A 20,814-nucleotide genomic window follows, 5' to 3' on the forward strand; every position below is an offset into this window, starting at 1 on the left:
CACAGATCTTCAGAAACAGTCACGTCGTGTTAAAATCAATCTAGCAGCTGGTATTTTCTTCTGAAGTGTAGGGGAACGCTAGTGCTATTAGCCTGCTAGCTTTGAAAGTGACAGCGCGTCGTCAGTGACGGGCGGCCGGATATGACGGAGGTGGCGTGTTGACTTGACTAACTGCCTTCCTATACCGTCAACATGGCGCCTATGTTGGGACCGCTGAAATGCGGGTTTTACTTTGAAAGACGAAAATTAGCGCTTCTCCTACGACAGACGAGCTCGTATCACATTTGGAGTCAAAGTCACAATGTAAACGGCACCAACTATAAACGTCACAGTACATATACGGTAAGTGGGGACTATGGGAAGGCGAATGGTTGGAGAGGACACGGTGTTTTTGGAGGTGGTGGTGGGGACGGTTGTCCCTACCCAAGGACAACATTTGAAAAGTACTTCTAACTAACTCTAAAGGAAGTTGGTATCTATGATTTAGTTATTGTTAGTCGCTGTTTTCACGTGTGGCTGATGTCTGTGAAGTTAACTGCGTTGAACAGTAGCCGGTAATAAGTTGCGTTGTCCATGAGAACACCGACACAGGGTTGTTACCGTCATGCTTATTTGTTATAACAAGGCATTTGTTTTTTCACTTGACCGCATTCAAAGTTAAATTACTGTATTACACGTCACTGTTTATCGTGTAAATGCTGTGGGGTTTACCAGTGGCGCTTAGTCACGTGTGCACGTTAGATAAGACTGTCCTACTGTTACTGCTGATAGTTCTGTCCTCACGTGTTCACTGTCTGTTATTGACTGTTCAAAAGTTCAAAAGGCTCGCTGCTACTAATACTGATTTACCAAATTTATTGTGTAGGTATGGTTAAAACTTAACTTTTAATTTTTAAGACTGAATGAACCCCTTTTTACACTTTCATATTGTAATTTATTACTTCACAGTATGGTCAGGGTTTAAAATTATTTTAATATATACTTTGGGTGTGCACCTTTCCCATAAACAGATGATTTGATATGTATGTAAATACATTGGCAAATAATAGGGATGAGCCCATATGACATTCGGTATCGTTATTGGACCGATAAAATCACTGGCTCGGATATCAGACAGATAAAAAATGTGATACAGTCCAAAAATCCAAAAAAATATAATAAAAATCATCAGCAGCATTTTGGCTGAGTCATGTTGTGGGCTGTTTATTTCTTCTTTGTGGGAAAAGAATATCTGCTACACAGTTCGGGAGTCATGTCTTTTTAATAGCTTGAAGTGGCACAAATGTGTTAACAGCATCATAGTTTAAAAGGTGTAAAATAACTGTATCGGACTGGTATCGGTTGTGTGTGATATTGGTAGTGGTGTTTGTATTGGACACAAAAAAGTGGTATCGTGTCATCCCGAGCTTAGATATGATTCAGGCAAGATACTTTCAATTACTGAATGATTCAGTATGTTTCAAATCTATACAATTATTAATATAATGTTCATATCATCTCCCAATAAAAAATTAGGATAAGCCTTTCTACCTTCAGAATCCTCTCTGTGTATGTATGTGTATATATATGAGTCTGTGTGTGTATGGTAATTGTATTAATATGAGTTATTTCTGAACTACCTGTCTTTTGTGGCACAGTTCGAGTAACAACTTGAGACCTAATGTATGAACAAACATTCTTAACAAAGTATGGTCTGTTGACATTTTAAATTCAATTTTTTTTATTTTGGGTATTCTTTACTATTCTAAAAATCAAAAGCTTTCAGTTTCCATTGTCTGAATACAAACAGGATAGTCAACATCTACACAGTCTAGATGACAACCTGACCAAGCTAAACCCAGAGTGGATTAATGCCTGAATAATACTATTTTCTTCACATAAATTGACATTGGCATAACAGACAGGCATACCCACACGTTTTTGTCTAGCATTACGCCATCGAAGCAGTCAAAGGGTGTTTTCACTTGAAATCCTGATCAATTATTTTTTTCAAATATTTAGACTTTTTACGGACCAAACAAGTACTTGATTAATTGAAAAAAATAATAGACGGATTCATTTTTTATGGAAATAAGTAAGTTGCATGTTGCAGCCCTACTCTCCATATTACGATTCTATGAGAAGGCTACACATGAGCAGTATACATGTTGGGGTGCAGAATGCCCTTACACTAACAGAATTCATGCTAAATTTAAAAGCAAGTACATTAACTTGAGCATATGTCTTACTGTTCGTGTCCTCAATTGTTATCAAATATGTGATATGGTGACCAAGACATTACATCTGATCACACACACACTTCGCATACAGTACCAGATGGAAGGAAAGAAGGATACAATAGTGTTCTCTTTACTTTTGATCATCGCAGTGTTGCTCTTATTAACATTATAGTGATGTCAAAGTCTTAACCATTTTAGTAACAAACCATCTGCAGGTGTTTTAAACCAGTACTATAAGGATAAGGATAAGGATTACCAAATCATAAGTTGATTAATGATCTTGCCAACCATATACTTTGTATTGCATACATTTAACTGTTGTGACAAATCATCCATATAAGTATCAATGGAGCTGAAAATAAAATGCCCCCTTGTCGAACTGTGTTACTGACATTAAATAGTTTTGATACAAAATTATCCAATTACCCTTTTGAGTGTATCAAGCGAACTATGATTCTTAAAATCATTTTAAAAAATGTTGATTGGTGTTTCTCAAATCTTGTAATGATAAAGTTCTCAGATTATCTCAAAATGATTTGGTGTTAAGGATTTCTTTGTTATATGGAACAAGGAAACCAGAAAACATTAACCTTTAACAAGCAGAAAAATCAGAAAGCTTGTTTTAATGAAACACTCTTAATTATTAAAATACTTGACAATTACTTTCAGTAATTGATTAATTGTCTGTAATGACATGCAATAGTGATGGATGAAACTTAAATGGACAAAAGCAACAGCTCTGTCAGAAAGCAAGCAGTAAAATGTTCATAATGTGATGAAGTTGTTTTGATTAAGTGTTGATTATCTATGGTTATTTTGAAGTCTGTGGTACAAACGAAGTGGTGTATTTTGTTCTTCTCCGTGCATATCAGTGAGATCCATGCATTATTTTTAGCCACATGAACTTGGTAACCTGGCAACTGCATGTATTGTATTATGAGAAAAGTTACTGAAACAATTAAGTGGATTTGTTTAAAAATAATCTAAAACTAGTTTGATTATTGAATATTTTTTTCAGTCACTTTTAAAGCAAAAATAGTGCAGCTGTGTCAAACAAAGCCGTTTGTAGAGGTGTCCTTTGTCTTGGTGAAGCTGTGATAGGTATTGCTCACATTTTATATCCAAATGTTAAGTCGTCAATGAGAAATTTAAAATAGTTGCAGCACTTTATAATGAACACAATAAGTAGTTTATTACTCCTATGTCTTATAAGAATATACTAAGATAATGTAGGTTAAGTTTAAGCTCTGTATGGTAAATGGTTTGTATATAGTATCGCTTTAAACTACAGTTTTGCCATTCACACCCGTTCACTCACACTACAGTGCATCTATGTGCAGCGCATTTCCTGTTACTCATCTTTCATACCCATTCACATTCTGCCAGCACAGCCGTCAAGAGCAATGTGAGGTTAAATATCTTGCCCAAGGACATATCGCCATGTAGACCAGTGGAATGGAAACCACATGGAAAAGAAAATGTTCATGTATTTCCTAAGTTTTTTTTCTTTGGTTACTATGTTTTTATTTTAAAATATTCAAAAAAATGAAAGAAAATAGAAGCCTCAATTAAATTAATCATCTTATGTGTTTCAGTTGAGTTCGCTTCCGCACTTACAGACGGCTACATGGAGCACCAACAGAAACAAAAACTGTCGGATTTTGGGCGCAGTAAAAGTCAGTATTTGTGATAAATAATATGAGTAAGTGTGGCGCTATGGAAATCCAACCTAGAATAACATGATGTGTTGCTTCCATAGCATCTGCAGGTGACCGACAAACGAACATGTTGGCACGGACATGCAGGAGGAAAGCTAAATGCCGATCCAAAAAATGTGGTGAGTACAGCACCTTGTTTTTCATTATTAAAAATAAGAATTTCAAATTATTAAGAGCCAAATTTACTCATGCAAACTAAATAATAGGTTCATGTTTATCTGAACTGACAACACACATTTGATGTAGGCTACAATTACTGTTAACTTTTAGTATTTATTCATCAGATTATGCACGCTGTGTATATTGGCATATTTTAAGTGTATTCTTTCTTTATACTCTTGGCTGATGAGGTTTTTTGACCTCATTAAATTGTCCATTTATGGACCTTCTCTTATCGACACAACTCGTACTCTGCAAAGCTAAATGTTCTTTTTATTTCCATCAGTCTAACCAAAACAACAAAAAAGTGAAATTTGAAGCTGCATTGGGCTTTAACTATTTATACATAAAATAATTGTTTTACTCCACATATGGTACATAAACCTTCAGTGGTCCAATTAATTGTTAATCTTCCCTTTGCAGTGACATCTATAGCTTGATTGTTTTTAATTAAAGGCAGGTGTTGGGCACAGTTTCACAGTAATGTGATAGGAGGCGCTGCCATATAGCAATACTGTAACATGGTGCCACCATATTGTGTGGATTAGAGGAATTACTCCATGTCCTTTGGCCTGTGGAGAGTCCCTGTGGCAGGTGTGGTAAAGTGTGGGTAAACAGCCATGCTGGCACCAGTGGATTCTCCACCTCGGCTGAGATGACAGCCCAGGTGTCTCCTGGGATTTGTAGTGTCAAGTTGGATACCTGGGTCCACCTGGAGTCTGCTGCTGTAGCTTCTCACACATCTCCGTAGGGAGTCCCATTGACATTTGATGTACCATGTGTCTGCCCAGAGAGCCATGTATAGGTCATTGTGATTGTAACACTGAATACAAAATGCCAGTTAGTTGTGATAATTAGAAAACATAAGACAAGTTGGAAAGCAAACATTGCAGTTAATACCCCCTATAGATCTGTACTTTATAAAGATACCATTTACAGTTTATCAAACTATAGTACTATGATGTGAAAATAGCCTTTCTTTTGTTTTCCTCTGCACAGCTGAAAGAGGTGAATTCAACCCAGATCCTATCTGCGATGATGTCTTACGTATGGCCAAAGGACAGACCAGATCTGCGGGCCCGTGTTGCCATTTCTCTGGGACTGCTTGCTGGAGCCAAGGTTAAAATTTATTTGTTATTCAGTTTTATTTTATTATTGCAAAGCAGTGTTATTTATATACAGTACTCTGCAAATGTATTGATTCATTTAAGTTTTTTTTTTTAATTTTTTATATCAATTTACAAAATGCAAAGTGAGCTAATAGAAGAAAACTCTAAATCAAGGCCAGCCTTTGTCTTCAAACCATTATCAATTCTTATAGATACATTTGCAGAGTAGTCAGGGATTGTGTAGTATTATTGTCAGGTGTCTGATGTTTTAATCGCTAGTTAGTTCAACTAAAGGGCTAAAAAGTTCCTTAACTCTGCATCAGGACAACAACCCCAGACATAAAGCCACTGTCATTTGCTGTGTTTCCTTCATGGTACGATTTGGTACAGTACAGGCTTGCTTTCAACTGAGAACAACACCTTTTCTTGGTAGGTGTTGTGTTCTGATGGCCATGTCAGCGAGATAGGTAGGGTGAGATTGTACTAGTTCCAATGGCAATGGATGATGACATTAAACACGACACAAGAGACAACAATGGAGGACATCCAGCAGCTTTTTTTCTGCTCAGTTTGTGGTTTGTATGAGAATAGACTGCAGGCACTGGAGAAAGACTGGTCACAAGGGAGTTAGGTTTTTCTGTCCCCCAATTAGACTGTCATGGGTGGAGCCGGTCTAACGCCACCCTGACTGTATCTCTGGTACCTCAAGGGACGAGTGCAAAAAAATGGAACAGTAGGGGCTGGTTATTTTGGTACTATTCTTAATACAATACAATACTGTACCAAAACGAACTAAATGAAAACAAGGCTATTAAGAACTATCTTCAGTGTAAAGAGGAGCAAGGAGTGATGGTATGGCCGACATAACATCAATATCATTGAGTGTGTCTCGGAGTACTTGAAGAGACAGAAAGATTTGAAGCAGCCTACATCTGAAGATCTGTAGTTCTCCAAGATGTTTGGAACAAAAACTGTGCAAGTGTACCTTTTATTATGCTGGTTTGGAGGCAAAGGGTGGTCACGCTAAATATTCATGTGATTTATGATTTTCTTCTGTTAAGTTGTTATATATTTTTGTGAAAACATTCTTACAGCATTTTTCCCACACCTGTCTGAAATGTTTGCACATTACTGTTTAATACCCCACAAATTAGGAGATTTTTGTTCAAGTCCAGCCTCTTACTTCTCTCCAGATTGTCCTTAATACAAACAAATCTATGTGGCTGATGCTGTCTCTGTATACAGTAGGAACAATTATCTTATACAACTTGGTCAGGCTAAAAGGCAGAAGCAAGACTATAATCAATAAAAAAAGTTGTTGCTTCTTTCAAAATAAATACATAGAAATTGTTTAATTATGAAAAAAATAAATAATATACACAGCAAGTTCATAAAGCGATTAAAAATATTAAAGAATAGAAGGAAAATAACAAATAATAATAAATAACAAACAATTGCTGATATTTCCTTTTAAGACACAGACAACAGTTTATGACACTGATGATGCTGTTGAAGATTTTGACAGTGTTACAAAAATGTGGAATGTGAGAGTCAATTTACACTACACAGCTTGAAGGTCCTTCTCACATATTGCTGTTTTTCATAGTTCGAGGTTTGTTCATGTTTTCAAACAAATGCACCACGGAAAACTGTAAACAAGAAATGGTGATCATTTATTTAGTGTAGATATTCTTTGTAATCAGATAAACAATAACCACAGTCTGAACAAGAATAATGAATCATATGCACTGCTGTGATAATGCTGATTAAACCCACAACCACCCTCCTGTTGCAGTGTCAGAGGTTAAGTCTTTGGAAAAAAGGGGTCTTGAAGAATGTAGACAGAGCTTTAATGTTAATATTAATGACGCCATATCTTTCATTTACCTACCCTTTGAAATGTTTATTCTAATCACCTCATATGTCAACACACTGGATATGGTGTGTATGAATATTAATTCAACTTAAACTCACCAATAATGATGCCATTGTTTTTAGCTCAGTCACAGTACAGTGTAGTAAAACGCTAGCAAATGCCAATTCCAATATTCAACAATTAAATTTGAATACAATAAAATGCAATATTTGCAGTTCAACATAAATGTACATCTTTGCTAAAACAAACTCAATAGTGACAGTTCATATATATATAATCAATGCATGATGTTTCATCTCTTCGTTTGTTGATGGTCTCTAATTTATACCCTGGAAAACAATCACACATCCTCAGCTCCAAAATAAGCATGTCCTGCTGTCCTCAGCATGGTGGCCTCTCGTGTACGCTAAGGAGGAGACTGTCTTCCAGTCTTTGTCTACTATTTTTTCTGCCTGGTTGGGGACCCACTTCTCCAGGTTGTCTGTTTGCACTGCAACCACCGACAGTGTGGAGGCAATTTTGAAATCAGCTGAATAATTATGTGGTTACCCTGCATCACCCCTCTGCACCCTGCATTATCAATGACATTTTCATTTCAAGTAAAAAATCATATTGATGCTCTCTGTCTTCTTAACAGCCTGAAACCTCATCTTCATTACTTGACACAGTATCTCTGTTATAACATGACATATCATGAGGTACAAATTGACATATAGTTGATTTATTCTCCAGTGTTGGTTTAATGGATTAATAGAGGATGTTTAGCCTTATCATGTAGTGGTGAAATTGAGGACACGTTTTGGCCCACAAATAAAGTGGTTCCTTTGTTTGTGAGTATAAAGCCAGATCTCCGAAGATGTAGCATTATAGTAGTGCATTATTAGGTGCCTTCATATACAATCCCAGTAGGGTTGACCTTTTTTTAATCTCTTGTTTTTATATATTTATTTTTACCATTTCTTTGTATCATGTAAAATTTGACAGGCGTAATGGAATAAAAAAAAGAAGCCCTCCCTTGTGTTAGGGTCTGAGAGGTTCAAATGAAATGGATTTCAAATGAAAATGCTTTGGTGTGCTGCTGTGTTCTATGGCTGTCCTAATGCTCTGCGGACTGCCTATCCTGAGTCACACAGCTGTCCCTGTGCTTTTAATTAGCCCTAATAACCATTTCAATTCCATTAACAGGAAGCTCCAGCACCAGCAGAGCTAGCTGAGAAGAATACACACTCTCGTAGCATTTAATCAGTATATTCAGCATAACTTTCAAGGTACATTCAAGGGTATTATGAATGCATGTAAAGCACATGGGGTGTGCATACATGGATAATGTACAGAGGCACAGCAGAGGACTAGACTGTGTATTGAGCATATGTCTGGCTAATAGGCTATTTGAAACTATTTCTTCTCTCTCTTTTTCTCCTGCTCTCTAAATGTTCCCCCCTCCCTCTCTGCTTTCCCAGATCACCAATGTGACTGTGCCCTTCATGTTTAAGTATGCAGTGGACGAGCTTAACCAGATGTCAGGACACATGCTGAACCTGAATGACGCGCCAAGCACTGTGGCTACCATGGCAACGGCCGTGTTGATTGGCTGTGAGTCCCAGACTTTTATTGCACTGGCAGGTGCCGTGCCCATCAGAGGAGACTAGGGGGTGGGATGAGGGGTGGAGTGGTGGGACTGCCTGTTAATCTGCTGGATGACCTTTCCCAACACATCCATATCAATGCCGCTTCACAACCTCTGCCTCCCCCTCACATTATTTACATTATGTGCTCCGCTCTGAGTTCATTTCTGTTAATCCATATGGCCCTCTTGTAAACACTGACAACTTTTCACGATGACACGTCTGTGCTCTCAAGGCAAACAGAGCTCGATGCATTTTCAAAGCAGTGGGGAAAGAACTTGTTAATATCCTTTAAAAGTGGTTGGATATTTTTTAGTGTTACGGAGGCCAGGGATACTTCTTTCACTTCATCCCATTAGAGTGACTCCTTTTCAGGCTGAAATGTAAAGTGAATTTGAATTTCCTTTCAGTGATTTTTTTTCTTTTTTTTTTCTTCTGAGGTTCTGATGAAAGGGAAAAATAAATAAATAACACTGTGAACCTGACACCCACTGCAAGTCACTATGGCCTTGAGTGAGATCAGCTTGGATGCAATGTACACTTAGCCCAGTAACCACTTATTTTAATGAGCCCACTTAGGTCTTGCACACTAATGCTGTCTGTTGAATAACTGGAGCACACGAACAGAACTCCAGACAGGACGAATTGGGACAGTAAGAAAGAATGAAGGTGACGCTTTCAAAAAAAGGAATTGTAATTTTTTGTTCTTCTTTGTGGCATTCGGGTCCTGGTACTTTGAGCTTTCAGGGATGGGTGTAATTTGGATGAAAAGGTTGTATTGTGCTCATCCTACCTTGTCAGATGTGGACACATTGTTCATTACATGAGCATTCCTATTTAACGCCACATTACAGCCCTGTAAAGACCTGTAGACAGAGCAATTATTGGCGTGACTCTGGTCTCAACAGAAAAGTCATATATTAGCAAAGCTTGGTGAAATCACCACAGGTGAGCCATATGTCATTTAAACACAGACTAGTATTAATTCCTGATAGCCCTTTTAGCAGTCTAATTGTATAACAATTTGAGAAATTAGACCAAAGAAATTAGTCTAAATTCCAAGATGAAATTAGATTGTTGAGTTCATTGAACTGAAACTTTAATATAATTCCTTAAATAAACTCAAATTATGTATGCAATATTTAAAATACTATGAAGAAAGGCTATGTTGCTTGCATCGTCTTTATCTTACAGATCAGCCAGCGAGAGTCTAGATTCAGACGCGTTAAATTGAGCCTATTCACTGACAACTCTTGGTCCCATGTTTTCGCAGCAGTTTTAGTAAAAGCTCTTTTAGTGTTGTGCTCAGTCATATAAGCAGTTCTCTGCCATGTGCAGAAGCACATGCATTTACACCCTGTATACTCAGATTTCCGCTACTCTGCAGTGTGCTGTGCCTGCCATAGTAGCGTGGCTTTGGATAACGCACTTTTCTGTGGCGACAAAGGCTTGGGGGATGCTTTAGCATCAACTGCAGACCAGTTATGATAATAAATAAATGGCCACATTCACTGTGTTACAGGCCTGAAAGCACAAACGGCACATTGTTATTTTGCTGCATCATAACAGTCCTGAGGGGTTAAGATGATGATACATTTTCACCAGAAAGCACCCAGTCCCACTGTTAGAACCTCCCTGCTTTTCACAGCTGGCGTGCTAAATTCCCCGTCTCCTCTGCTACCCCAGATGGCGTCTCACGGGCTTGTGCGGCCTTTTTCAATGAGCTGAGGAACACTGTGTTCGGCAAGGTGGCCCAGAGCTCCATCCGCCGTATTGCCAAAAACGTCTTCCTCCACCTGCACAATCTGGACCTGGGTTTCCATCTCAACCGCCAGACAGGTGCGCTGTCCAAGGCCATCGACCGTGGCACACGGGGCATCTCCTTTATCCTCAGTGCCATTGTGTTCAATCTTGGACCCACAATCTTTGAGATGGGCCTTGTCAGTGCCATTTTGGTGAGTTATATGAGGAATTTGCTCACAGATGTTGGTAATTGTTGGATAGTAATAGTAACACTGCTTACATTTCCCTGAATATTATTTCATGATTCTGTTACATTTTCAGTCCTTACTGCTAGCACAGAACCTTTCATAACCTTGACACTCTTCAGAGCAGATTGACTGGAAATTAATTTCAGGAATATGGTCTAATTTCCATTCCAAATGGAATATGAATCCCAATGAACATTTGGAGGCAACAAAGAGCCCATTAGTGTCAACGGTGAATCCCAAAGCTTTGTGGCAGCTTAAAGTCTTCCTGCAGAGTATGCCCTGCACAGATACCCCCCTCTTCAGCTGGCATTGAAAGACCTGCTCTCGTATAGCTTCCCACAATTATTCCACTCTGTACCATAATGTCAGTTTGCCTGTAATGAGGGCAAACTCCATTGCCCAAATGGCTTAAACATTAGCACAATTAGTTCTTATAGTTTCCCCTCCCTTTGTAATACTTGATTTCATAGTGGAATAATCAAAAACTCAGATTACCTTGTGGCACCAGTGTAGGAACCTGATGGTTTGATGTGGGAACTCAACATTTCTGAGTCACAGTTTGTCAATTTTGCTTTTTCTTAACTGTGCCTTTCTCATCTGCAGTTTTACAAATGTGGTGGACAGTTTGCTGCTCTAGCCTTGGGCACCTTATCAACATACACCCTTTTCACCATTCTCATCACTCAGTGGAGGTAATAACCACATTGTCTGCCTTTTCTGTATCCGTTTGCCATTATTTGGTTGCTTTAGTGCTTATGTTTGGGGAGCAAACATAAGCAGGTCAACATATTATTATTATTATTGTCATTATTATCATTACTGTCATTATTATCATCATTATTTATCTGAGCTTGGTCCTGACCAAGATACAACTTTTCCAAAGGTTGTTTATCCCTGTAAAAAGTAAGTCTAAATTTTGACTTTTTCTGTCAAGTTCTCAAGCTAACTGCTCTACTGTTGGCTTGAAATCGGGGCTACACCTGTAGCTGCTTATATTATCCCCACTCAGTCCACCTGTAAATCATATTCCATTTTCTCTAACACCCTCTAACAAATCAGGGGAATAAAGTAAAAGCAAAAGTACAGGATTAACATTTCTATAACCACCACACAGGGTCAAAGATGTGTTCCAAGTGAAAAGAATGGTGAATAAAGACTATTCTCTCCATGCTTTTTAGCATGTACAATACAAATGAAAGCTCTTACATTTACATGTGTTTCTCTTCATGCAGGACTCGTTTCCGAATAGAAATGAACAAAGCAGACAATGAAGCAGGAAACGCAGCTATTGACTCCCTTCTCAACTATGAGACTGTTAAGGTGAGATACACACACACTTTCAACTTTTCATCAGACCTTCTGGTTTTTTTTCTCATGTCCAACTTTCACACACAAACTGTTAAAAAAGAGCAAGGACAAGTCAAGCTTTCAAATGGCTCCGTGTGTTTTGGTTTCATTGGTTTTCTTTAGGGGTGGAGCAACATCTCACCAACGTGTGCCCACATACAAATGTTAGGTCTTTGTTCGTTTTTTTATTATATTGATTTAGGTACAAAAATGTTCACTGCATATTCATTAAATGTAATGTGTTATAATAGTTGATAGTTATAGTTAATAGTGTTAGTACATGTGTTTTCTGTGTGTTTTCTCCTGCATAGATGATATGTATATACTGCAGTGGTTCACAATCTTTCTCTGCAGGTCTATTTGCAGGTTAATTCATTTAGCACTCGGCAGGCACATTTCTCAGCTGTATTCTCTAGGAGGCAGACAAAAAGAGACAGAAATCACCTAAACAACCTTGCTTTTCACAAATGTATTCATGCTTTACTGACATTGTATTGTGCATAATTTGCAAGAATTATCAGGGTTAGGTTTGCTCCTCAGACATCTGACTGATGTGATAAGGAGGGAACATAAATATTGATTACACCTTTCTCACACACAGTTATCCTTAATCTTTTCTTGAACTGTTTTAAATTTCTATCTGGGTAACCTCATTGTACACAGAAACACATGATCATAGTCAGCATCCAGTATTGGCTTCTTTGTTTACTCTTCCAGATTTTTAGGTGCCCATGTTGTTTTCTTAGCTGTATTTTGCATCCTGTTTTTCTTCGCATTTTGTTCTGTTTTTTTGTTTTTGTGTGTGTCATCTGTGTCAATATGGCCTGATTTAGCATCACTATGAGCTGTGTGTGTGCATATGTAATTAGATCTCCACCCACTCAAAAATCCGTTCCACTTTTACAAAGAGCTGGATGAGAACCTGTACGTGGTGCCTTGCACTGTCTTGGTTTATCCTCCATGTGCTTCTTTCTTTCCTTTCTTTCTCTGTGGTTCTCTGCATTTCCGTATATGCAAATAGGTGGCAAGGCGGTAGCAGCACAGCACCACTGCCGTGAGCTAGAGAAGCAAATCGCCCACTTAACAAGCAGAGAAACAATAGTGTAAACTAAACAAACAGAAATATTAGGTAATTGGCAGCAGAGTTGAGGAAGGTTGTTATGATTATGCTGTGGATTTTATGGTAGAATTTAACAGCTCTACTTGTGGCTGATTCATGAGGGCTGTTTTCTATAAATGGTAGCTGTATGTCTTTTTCAAAATGAGTATGCTACAGCACGTAAGAGAGCTGTCTATAAGGTGCTCTATAAGGCGTCTTTGTTTGCTGCTACAGAGTTATTATTCTTGTTTAGCTTTCAAGTGGTATTTAGGATTTCCTAAAAAAATATAACTGCCTAATATTTTCTAAACTTTTCTTTGGCCGTGAGCAGTGTCCTCTGCCTAGGCTTTAGATCTACATCCATCCCAGTGAAGCAGACTCTGGATTTTGTTCCATCGCCCTCCACGTCCTTTAAAATCAGTGGGGAGGAGATGATGATTCAGACATTAAAAAGTGCTTTAGAGACCGACTGAGACCCAGACTATGCCCAGAGGGGTCACTGAGAACAAATGCAGGCTTGAAGCAGGCTGTGCTAAAGTGTCCATCTGTGTGACACTGCTCTCCATGCTTCCAAAACCTTTAACCCTCACCATTTTTTTTGTCTCTCTTTCTCTCAACTTACACTTTCTGTCCTTTTGTAAATCCTTTTTGCCATCTCCGTGGCCTGTGCACCTCTCTCCTCCTTCTCTTCTCTGCTGCAGTACTTCAACAATGAAAAGTATGAAGCTGAAAGGTATGATGGATTCCTGAAGACTTATGAGTCATCCTCTTTAAAAACCACATCTACACTTGCCATGCTCAACTTTGGCCAGAGTGTCATCTTCAGCATGGGACTCACGGGCATTATGTTGCTTGCCAGCAAGGGCATTGCAGCAGGTGAGTCAGTTTGAGATAACATTTGAGCAACATTTTTTGGGGATTTGAGCAACATTTTTGAGGGTATTCTATCAAGATGTTTATACTAAACTGCATTGAAAAATAAGAAAGTAAAAAACAACAACACTGTAATCATGAGAATTTCTTTTTTTTTAAGATCATGCATCTAAAATAAGATACATTATCTATGTTATACGATATTATATCTCTTTTTAAGTTGCTCTGCTGCTGACATGTAGGTACGATGACTGTGGGAGACCTGGTGATGGTGAATGGCCTGCTCTTCCAGCTCTCACTGCCGCTCAACTTCCTGGGTACAGTGTACAGAGAGACCAGACAGGCCCTGATAGACATGAACACTCTGTTCACTCTGCTCAGCGTTGACACAATGATTAAGGTACCTTCTTGGCCGAACGTGCTCTTTTTTTTTTCCTCCAACAAAATATAAATGTAGGTCTGAAATTGCACACTGTAGATACTAAATATAGAGTTGGAAAGCTTTAACCTCACAAGTGGTTTAGGTATTTAACACAGAGCTGAGTTATTGTTGCGTTATTATATGCTGCATGACACGCTATCTATCTGCATGTGCTATGAAAAAATGATAGGTTGTAGTCAAACCTAGTAATTATGTGCTTGATGTGTCTCAGGTGCTTCCTCATTAATTGTGGCTTTTTGTGTGAGACATTATGTTAGTGTGATATCTCTTTGGATATTCTGGATTTGACTAATTGTAGCTAAGCTGTGGTCAGTGATTTATTTTTTATTTTTTTTAAATCTATTTGGAACTTAATTATGAATAGTCATTTTAATTGGTGCAAACATATTTGATTAAGGTGTTGTTTTTCATTAAGTTAAGTTGTTTTTGTTCCTTAGTGTGTAGCATTTTTTGTTGTCATAATCATTTCTCTCAGACCAATAACTTTCATTCAGTCAGTTCATTTGTGGTTTTCCCAGGTTTTGGTGCAGATTGGTTAGTTAGTGACTGCTTCTCTAAACATGAATATATAAATGAGTATTTTGGTGTTTTGAATTACTTATTAAAATGAATGTATTATATATTATTTAGTCATTGAAAATCCCCTTGTATTATTGAAGTCATTGAGGTATCGTTCTACAAATCCACACTCGATTTACATTTAAAAACAATTTAAATAAAAAAGTTCCTCTTGAACCGAACCAATAAAAATAATTTCAGACTTAAAAAAATGAAACCTTGTCAGGTTTTTTTTTGTTAAATAGCTGGCTGTCAGTTGCTTTTAGTTTTATTTATTTTCATTTAAACAGCTTGCTTCAGAAGTGCACACACAAATGTGCACCCGCTGATTAACAACGTGATTGCCATTCCCATTTCCATCCTGGAATTACAAAGGGAAAAAGAGTCTGTCCAGTTTTTCTCCATAAGTAATGCAGTGCTCCATTGTGATTCCTTGTGGAATTGCACTGCCCAGCAGGCCATTACTATCTGAATGCTCTTTGTAAAACACATTGGTCAATTATGCAGATGTAAAATAATTTTTAAATGATTTTGGTGTGGGGATGTTACATTATAATCTGTTCATTACTAATCGACTTCAAGTTGTATTAATAGGAGGAGGTGGATAGTATGTGATTATGTTGCTATTAGGGTAGCATAGAAACAGCAGAACAGGCTTTTACTTTCAGGGTAAGGACGTTCTTTATTCACTGCTGACCTTGGCTGCATCTCAGCACTGTGGCTCAGCTCGGTATGTCCTGAAAGTTTTCACGCCTATTGATCCTTCAGTCACCATGAAGGGCAGTGTGTGAAGGTTCAGATAGTCTTTTGAAACAGCCTCTTGAATTTGATGTGAATGTCTCTGCTGTATGCAGTCTGTGTAGGCTCTGTGCTCCACTATAATATCCCTCTTTACAAGGTGTTGGAGTAACGTTGCATCATGCTGGGTCTTCTCTGCCAGTGGCTCTTCTGTATCCATCTGTTTCTGTTTCATCTGTTTTAACCCTCTGATGGTTTGCTCTAGGAGAGGGATCTCGCCCCGCCTTTGGCTGTCACACCACAGGAGGCCACCATCCGTTTTGAAGACGTTTATTTTGAATACCTGGAGGGCCAGAAAGTCTTAAATGGAGTGTCCTTCGATGTGCCTGCTGGGAAGAAGGTGGCCATCGTCGGTGGCAGCGGATCTGGGTATGTCAGCTGCTGTAGTAATCCACTGACTGTTAAACCTTTAGCCAGGAGTATGTCATCTCATTTGTATGTGCAGTCATTCGTGTCATCAGATATCATCAGTAGACTGTGGGATACAGCTCACAGACAGAGTGGTGCTGATGATTGTTTCCACGTCTGTTTGCAGGAAGAGCACCATTGTGCGCCTGTTGTTCCGCTTCTTTGAGCCTCAGCGGGGGAACATCTACATAGCAGGGCAGAATATCCGAGACGTCAGCCTTGACAGCCTGAGGAAAGCTTTGGGGGTTGTACCTCAGGTCTGGGACACAACATCACAATAAAAAATATTATATTTAAAAAAGTTAAAATAAATAAATAAATGTCATCACATAGATTTCAGGTTATTAGGTTTTTTTCTGTATTTGGGTGTTTTTCCACAACAAATAAAATGTATATTTGCCCTTTAAATGGTAAATGCAGTATACTATTAGTGCTCTTATTTATAATTATAATATAGAAGCAGCATTAATAATTAGCTTTCAAAATAAGCTGATATGCATAAGGTTTTCACCTTATGCAGATCAGCGGCTGATCTGAACAGATGGTATATTTCTCATTAAGTGGCCTCAGTATCTGCAGTTCTCTGTTTTGGTCATTGCTGCACTAAATCCATTCTCTGAAGCCTCATTTCTTTCTTTAAATGTGTTGTCGTCAGGATGCTGTTCTGTTCCACAACACCATCTACTACAACCTGCAGTATGGGAACATCCACGCTTCACCAGAGGAGGTTTACCAAGTGGCACGTCTAGCAGGCATCCATGACGCTATACTCAGGATGCCCCATGGCTATAACACCCAGGTTGGGGAGCGGGGCCTCAAGCTGTCAGGTTTGCTGCACCATTTGACTTCTGTTTAAAGACGGTGTGCTAAGCTGGAAAAGAAAACAAAAGACATTACTTGTATGAGTAGTAACATAAAGGAGTCAGGGAATATGTTATATGAGACTAGATTATGTCTACATTTTTTATTATTGGTTATTAGGTCATTGCTGCAGACCGTTATTTTATTTTATTTTTTTTTTTTCTGTGCGTGTTTCAGAGGTAGCTTTTTGGTAAAATGGTAAGATTTTGCCAAATATTCCATACACTGCGCAGGACATAATGCATATTGAAAAGTGGTAATGTACAGGATGTCTGCTGATAGATAGGTGAGTGGCTGTAATATCAGCAAGGTGCTGCCATTGAAGATCTAATTTTGCACAGTTGTAAATTACATTTCAATTTCTGCATTAATATGCCATGGGAAGTAGTTTTTTACTATGAAGTGTTGTCAACTAAAAGTAGGTGATAATTAAAATGAATCTAATAATTCAATTTGACATCCTTTTAATGACATGCAGTCAGGATGGGACTGTAGACTAATCTCTGGCAACACCTTTATTTTATCATTTTTCTTCTGTGCAGTATATGAACTTGGCATGTTGCCTCTCAGTTATATTTATCCCCATTTGATATGCAGCGATAAGAGAAGACCGTGTAGTATTTGGCTCCTAGCATCTCTCTGCAACTCATCTAGCCCACATAAATACACAGTGTTTGAGCACTTTCACTTAACATTCAAGATGCAATTACTGGCAGCACAGATTTCCCTGTGTGGAGTGACTGAGTGAGAGAGTGAGTGGACGGACAAAATAAAGACTTGACTAACTTCTCATTAATTTCACTGCTGCTGTGTGTGACAGCTGCCGGTGAGTTTATGAGTCAAGGGAGGGTTGTTTAGGGAGGTGGGCAGTCTGGGCTCTTAGGCTCCCAACTTCTTTCATTGCTGTTCTCCACTGGCAGCTATACTCATATCTGCTTACTTACTTTCAAGAGGCCACACACAGCTCATATGCAATAAAGGCTGAGTCAGACACAGTGGGAGACATCTTTGCATCCTGTTACTTTGTCTTCACATTTAAATTAAGTACATTTTATAACCCTGAAACCGGAAGCATTGGAAGTGTGAACAAGGCATGGTAATTACCTGACAAGTGCAAGAGACCTGCTGGATCTTGGTGCGTTTCAAACCGTTTGTCTTTCGCCCGGTTTGCTTGAGTTAATGATCTTTGTCATGTTGTTACAGGAGGGGAGAAGCAACGTGTTGCCATCGCCCGTGCAATACTCAAGAACCCACCGATTCTCCTGTATGACGAAGCAACATCCTCCCTTGACTCCATAACAGAAGAGGTAAGCTTGACAGAGCTTGAACACACATACCCTGACAGACACAGGCATGCATACATAACATATGCATAAATGCCCATTCTCTGCTGCAAGACCAGGCTGGTACCTCTCCATGCCTGCACACACAGTTATCAGAAAAAACACCCACTCCTTCACTTGCTGAAAGAACACAATAAGTCGACTCAGGCCTGCGACACATACCTGCTGAAAAAAAAACACACACACACATGCCAGTGTTTTCTCCTACCTAATCTTCAGCTCAGCTTAAAATCCGCAGGCTTTGTAAATGTTACATTTAATGAGAAAGTTCACCATGTCCCCAATGAACTTCAGGAATAAGAGTGGGACAGTAGACGTGGCTGTTAATTGAGATTTTCTGTTGCTTCTCATCACAATGGTGTTTTTAAATTATCATATGTAAACACTGGAAAGAAAACCATATGAAGGTGGATGTTGCCGAGCAACATTGTGTTGACTTAGCTGCTTCTTCAAATCAAACTTTAGCTTTGCTTTTCATATATATCCTGTCATTCATGTGCTATCTTTCCAATTATTTTTGCAGACCAGAGTTATTGCAACCCTGAGGAAATATTTTCCTTTGGATTAGGACATGCTCTTGTTAACAGTGATAATTGTATTTGTCTTTTGTCCTGCAGAACATCCTGAGTTCAATGAAGGAGTTGGTGAAGGACAGGACATCAGTGTTCATCGCCCACAGGCTCTCCACTATTGTGGACGCCGACGAGATTATTGTGCTGAATGAGGTAAGAACTCGTCTGCTTATTTTGTTACTTGATCACTTGCCTTCACTGATTAACATTTCCACTTGTAATGTCAGATTCATAAAAGCAAATTATTGGACGGTTCAGAGTTTCCAAGTATAAAAATGCACCGTGTTAATTGCTAGTCCAATTAGGTGATTTTTGCATTGAAGGGAAAGATGTTGGACTGCAATCAGCATGACCTTAAGGGCACTGTATCTGCCAGCGACAAGTAGCCTCTCTGTTTTTGCCACTCGTTTATTTTCAGTTACTTTTCTTCAACGTACGTGATGAAAACATGCTTTGTTCAGCTTTTCTCATTAACTACAACAACAACAGGGTGCTGTTAGTTGAAGTGAATGTATTATTTTCTCCATAAGGGCTCATTAAAGCAGTCAGACTCGACTGGCTGTTTTGGTCAGATGGCGTGTCTTGTTTGTCTCGGTGACTAATAATGTATGGGCCAGCTTCCCAGACGCTGATGAGGCATTATCTAGAACTGAACAAGTCTTTTACTTGCAGATCGCCTTTCAAATGGACCTATCTTTACAGTTTTTGAATTATGTGTTAAAGTCAGCCTGAAAAGACAAAGACAGGGTTTCATTTTGTGTTACAACAATTCATGTTTTTGCTACATTGGCGCTGTGCTCTAAATCATACAAATCTATGAGTGAAGAGGAAAATGCAGTAGCGTTTAAGTGGTTGGCCATGGAGATACTATTAAGCACAAACAGAGTGCTGCCAGTTAGCTAGAAATCAAGAGTTAATAAGAAATGCAACTGAGGTGAACTGAAGTGACATTTCCCACCAGTGTGTTAAGATAAAATGAGAAGAGGATTCTTTGAACTGTGGTGAGCGAGCGTGTGTTGTTCCATGTTTCCAGAGTCAGATGGCAGGGATCAGAGGGTCGTTGTGAGGAGGCATGTTTGCGTGTGATGTCGCCATGGTGTTTGCTGGTGTCACCAGCAGAGGACTGCCTGGGGTGCTCATTAAAATAACGAGCGGAAGCAGTCACGTGCCCGTCCTGGGTGCACTAAAGATGATGCCAACACCTCTGCTTGCTCATGGGAGGTGGGGGAAGAGGGTGCCTTCATTTTTGTTCAACTGTGTGGGAGGGATGTGTGTTTGGTGCGTGTGGATGCGCGTGTGTGTCTGCGAGGCCATGTTTTTGCAAAAGAAATGCAACAGTTGTTGGGGAGGCGGCAGGCATTCTAGGTGGGGGGCCCAACTCTCCACAGAGAATGTGATCACTGTTGTGTGGTCAGGAAGAGAAGCTAACTATAGGACTGTGTGTGTAGCCCCTTTGTTTTACTTCATGTGTATAGCTTGTGCTTCGTTATGTTTCTTTCCTTCCTTAATTCTCCTCCTTTTTTTCTGCTAGGGTAAAGTGGCAGAGCGAGGGGATCACCACAGCCTCCTCAGCACCCCAGGCAGCTTGTATGCTGATCTGTGGAACACCCAGCACAATAAAATCCTGAACAGCGGCAAGGGCTCGCCCCAGCCGCCGGTTGAGCGCCTCTCCCAGAAGGAGGAGGAGAGAAAGAAATTGCAGGAGGAGATTCTCAACAGTGTGAAGGGATGTGGCAACTGTTCCTGTTGAGAAGAGCTGCCTCCACTGTGTCTGTTCATCCCTCTCAGATGCCCTATACTGGTCTGTGGAGTATTG

General features: G+C 39.2%; 1 protein-coding gene across 1 annotated transcript; it reads left to right on the top strand.

Annotated features, from left to right (window-relative positions):
* The first annotated feature begins 115 nt into the window (after window positions 1-115).
* On the top strand, window positions 116-20,814 carry abcb7 (ATP-binding cassette, sub-family B (MDR/TAP), member 7). The gene is made up of 16 exons (XM_044039786.1): window positions 116-342; window positions 3,815-3,895; window positions 3,979-4,056; window positions 5,096-5,215; window positions 8,542-8,674; window positions 10,393-10,661; window positions 11,301-11,389; window positions 11,930-12,017; window positions 13,845-14,019; window positions 14,259-14,416; window positions 16,020-16,183; window positions 16,350-16,479; window positions 16,878-17,049; window positions 18,287-18,390; window positions 19,044-19,151; window positions 20,530-20,814. The coding sequence occupies exons 1-16, from the start codon at window positions 193-195 to the stop codon at window positions 20,746-20,748; spliced, it is 2,238 nt and encodes a 745-aa protein (XP_043895721.1). The 5' UTR covers window positions 116-192; the 3' UTR covers window positions 20,749-20,814.

This window comes from Solea senegalensis, linkage group LG12 (assembly GCF_019176455.1).
Source record: "Solea senegalensis isolate Sse05_10M linkage group LG12, IFAPA_SoseM_1, whole genome shotgun sequence".
Lineage (NCBI taxonomy): Eukaryota > Metazoa > Chordata > Actinopteri > Pleuronectiformes > Soleidae > Solea > Solea senegalensis.

Bases quoted from the DNA above. Each gene is read 5' to 3' on its own strand.
- abcb7 (XM_044039786.1), top strand. From the start codon at position 193: ATGGCGCCTATGTTGGGACCGCTGAAATGCGGGTTTTACTTTGAAAGA. The intron at 12,018-13,844 runs GTGAGATACACA...TCTCTGCTGCAG, and splicing joins TCAACTATGAGACTGTTAAG to TACTTCAACAATGAAAAGTA. The intron at 16,480-16,877 runs GTCTGGGACACA...TGTTGTCGTCAG, and splicing joins CTTTGGGGGTTGTACCTCAG to GATGCTGTTCTGTTCCACAA.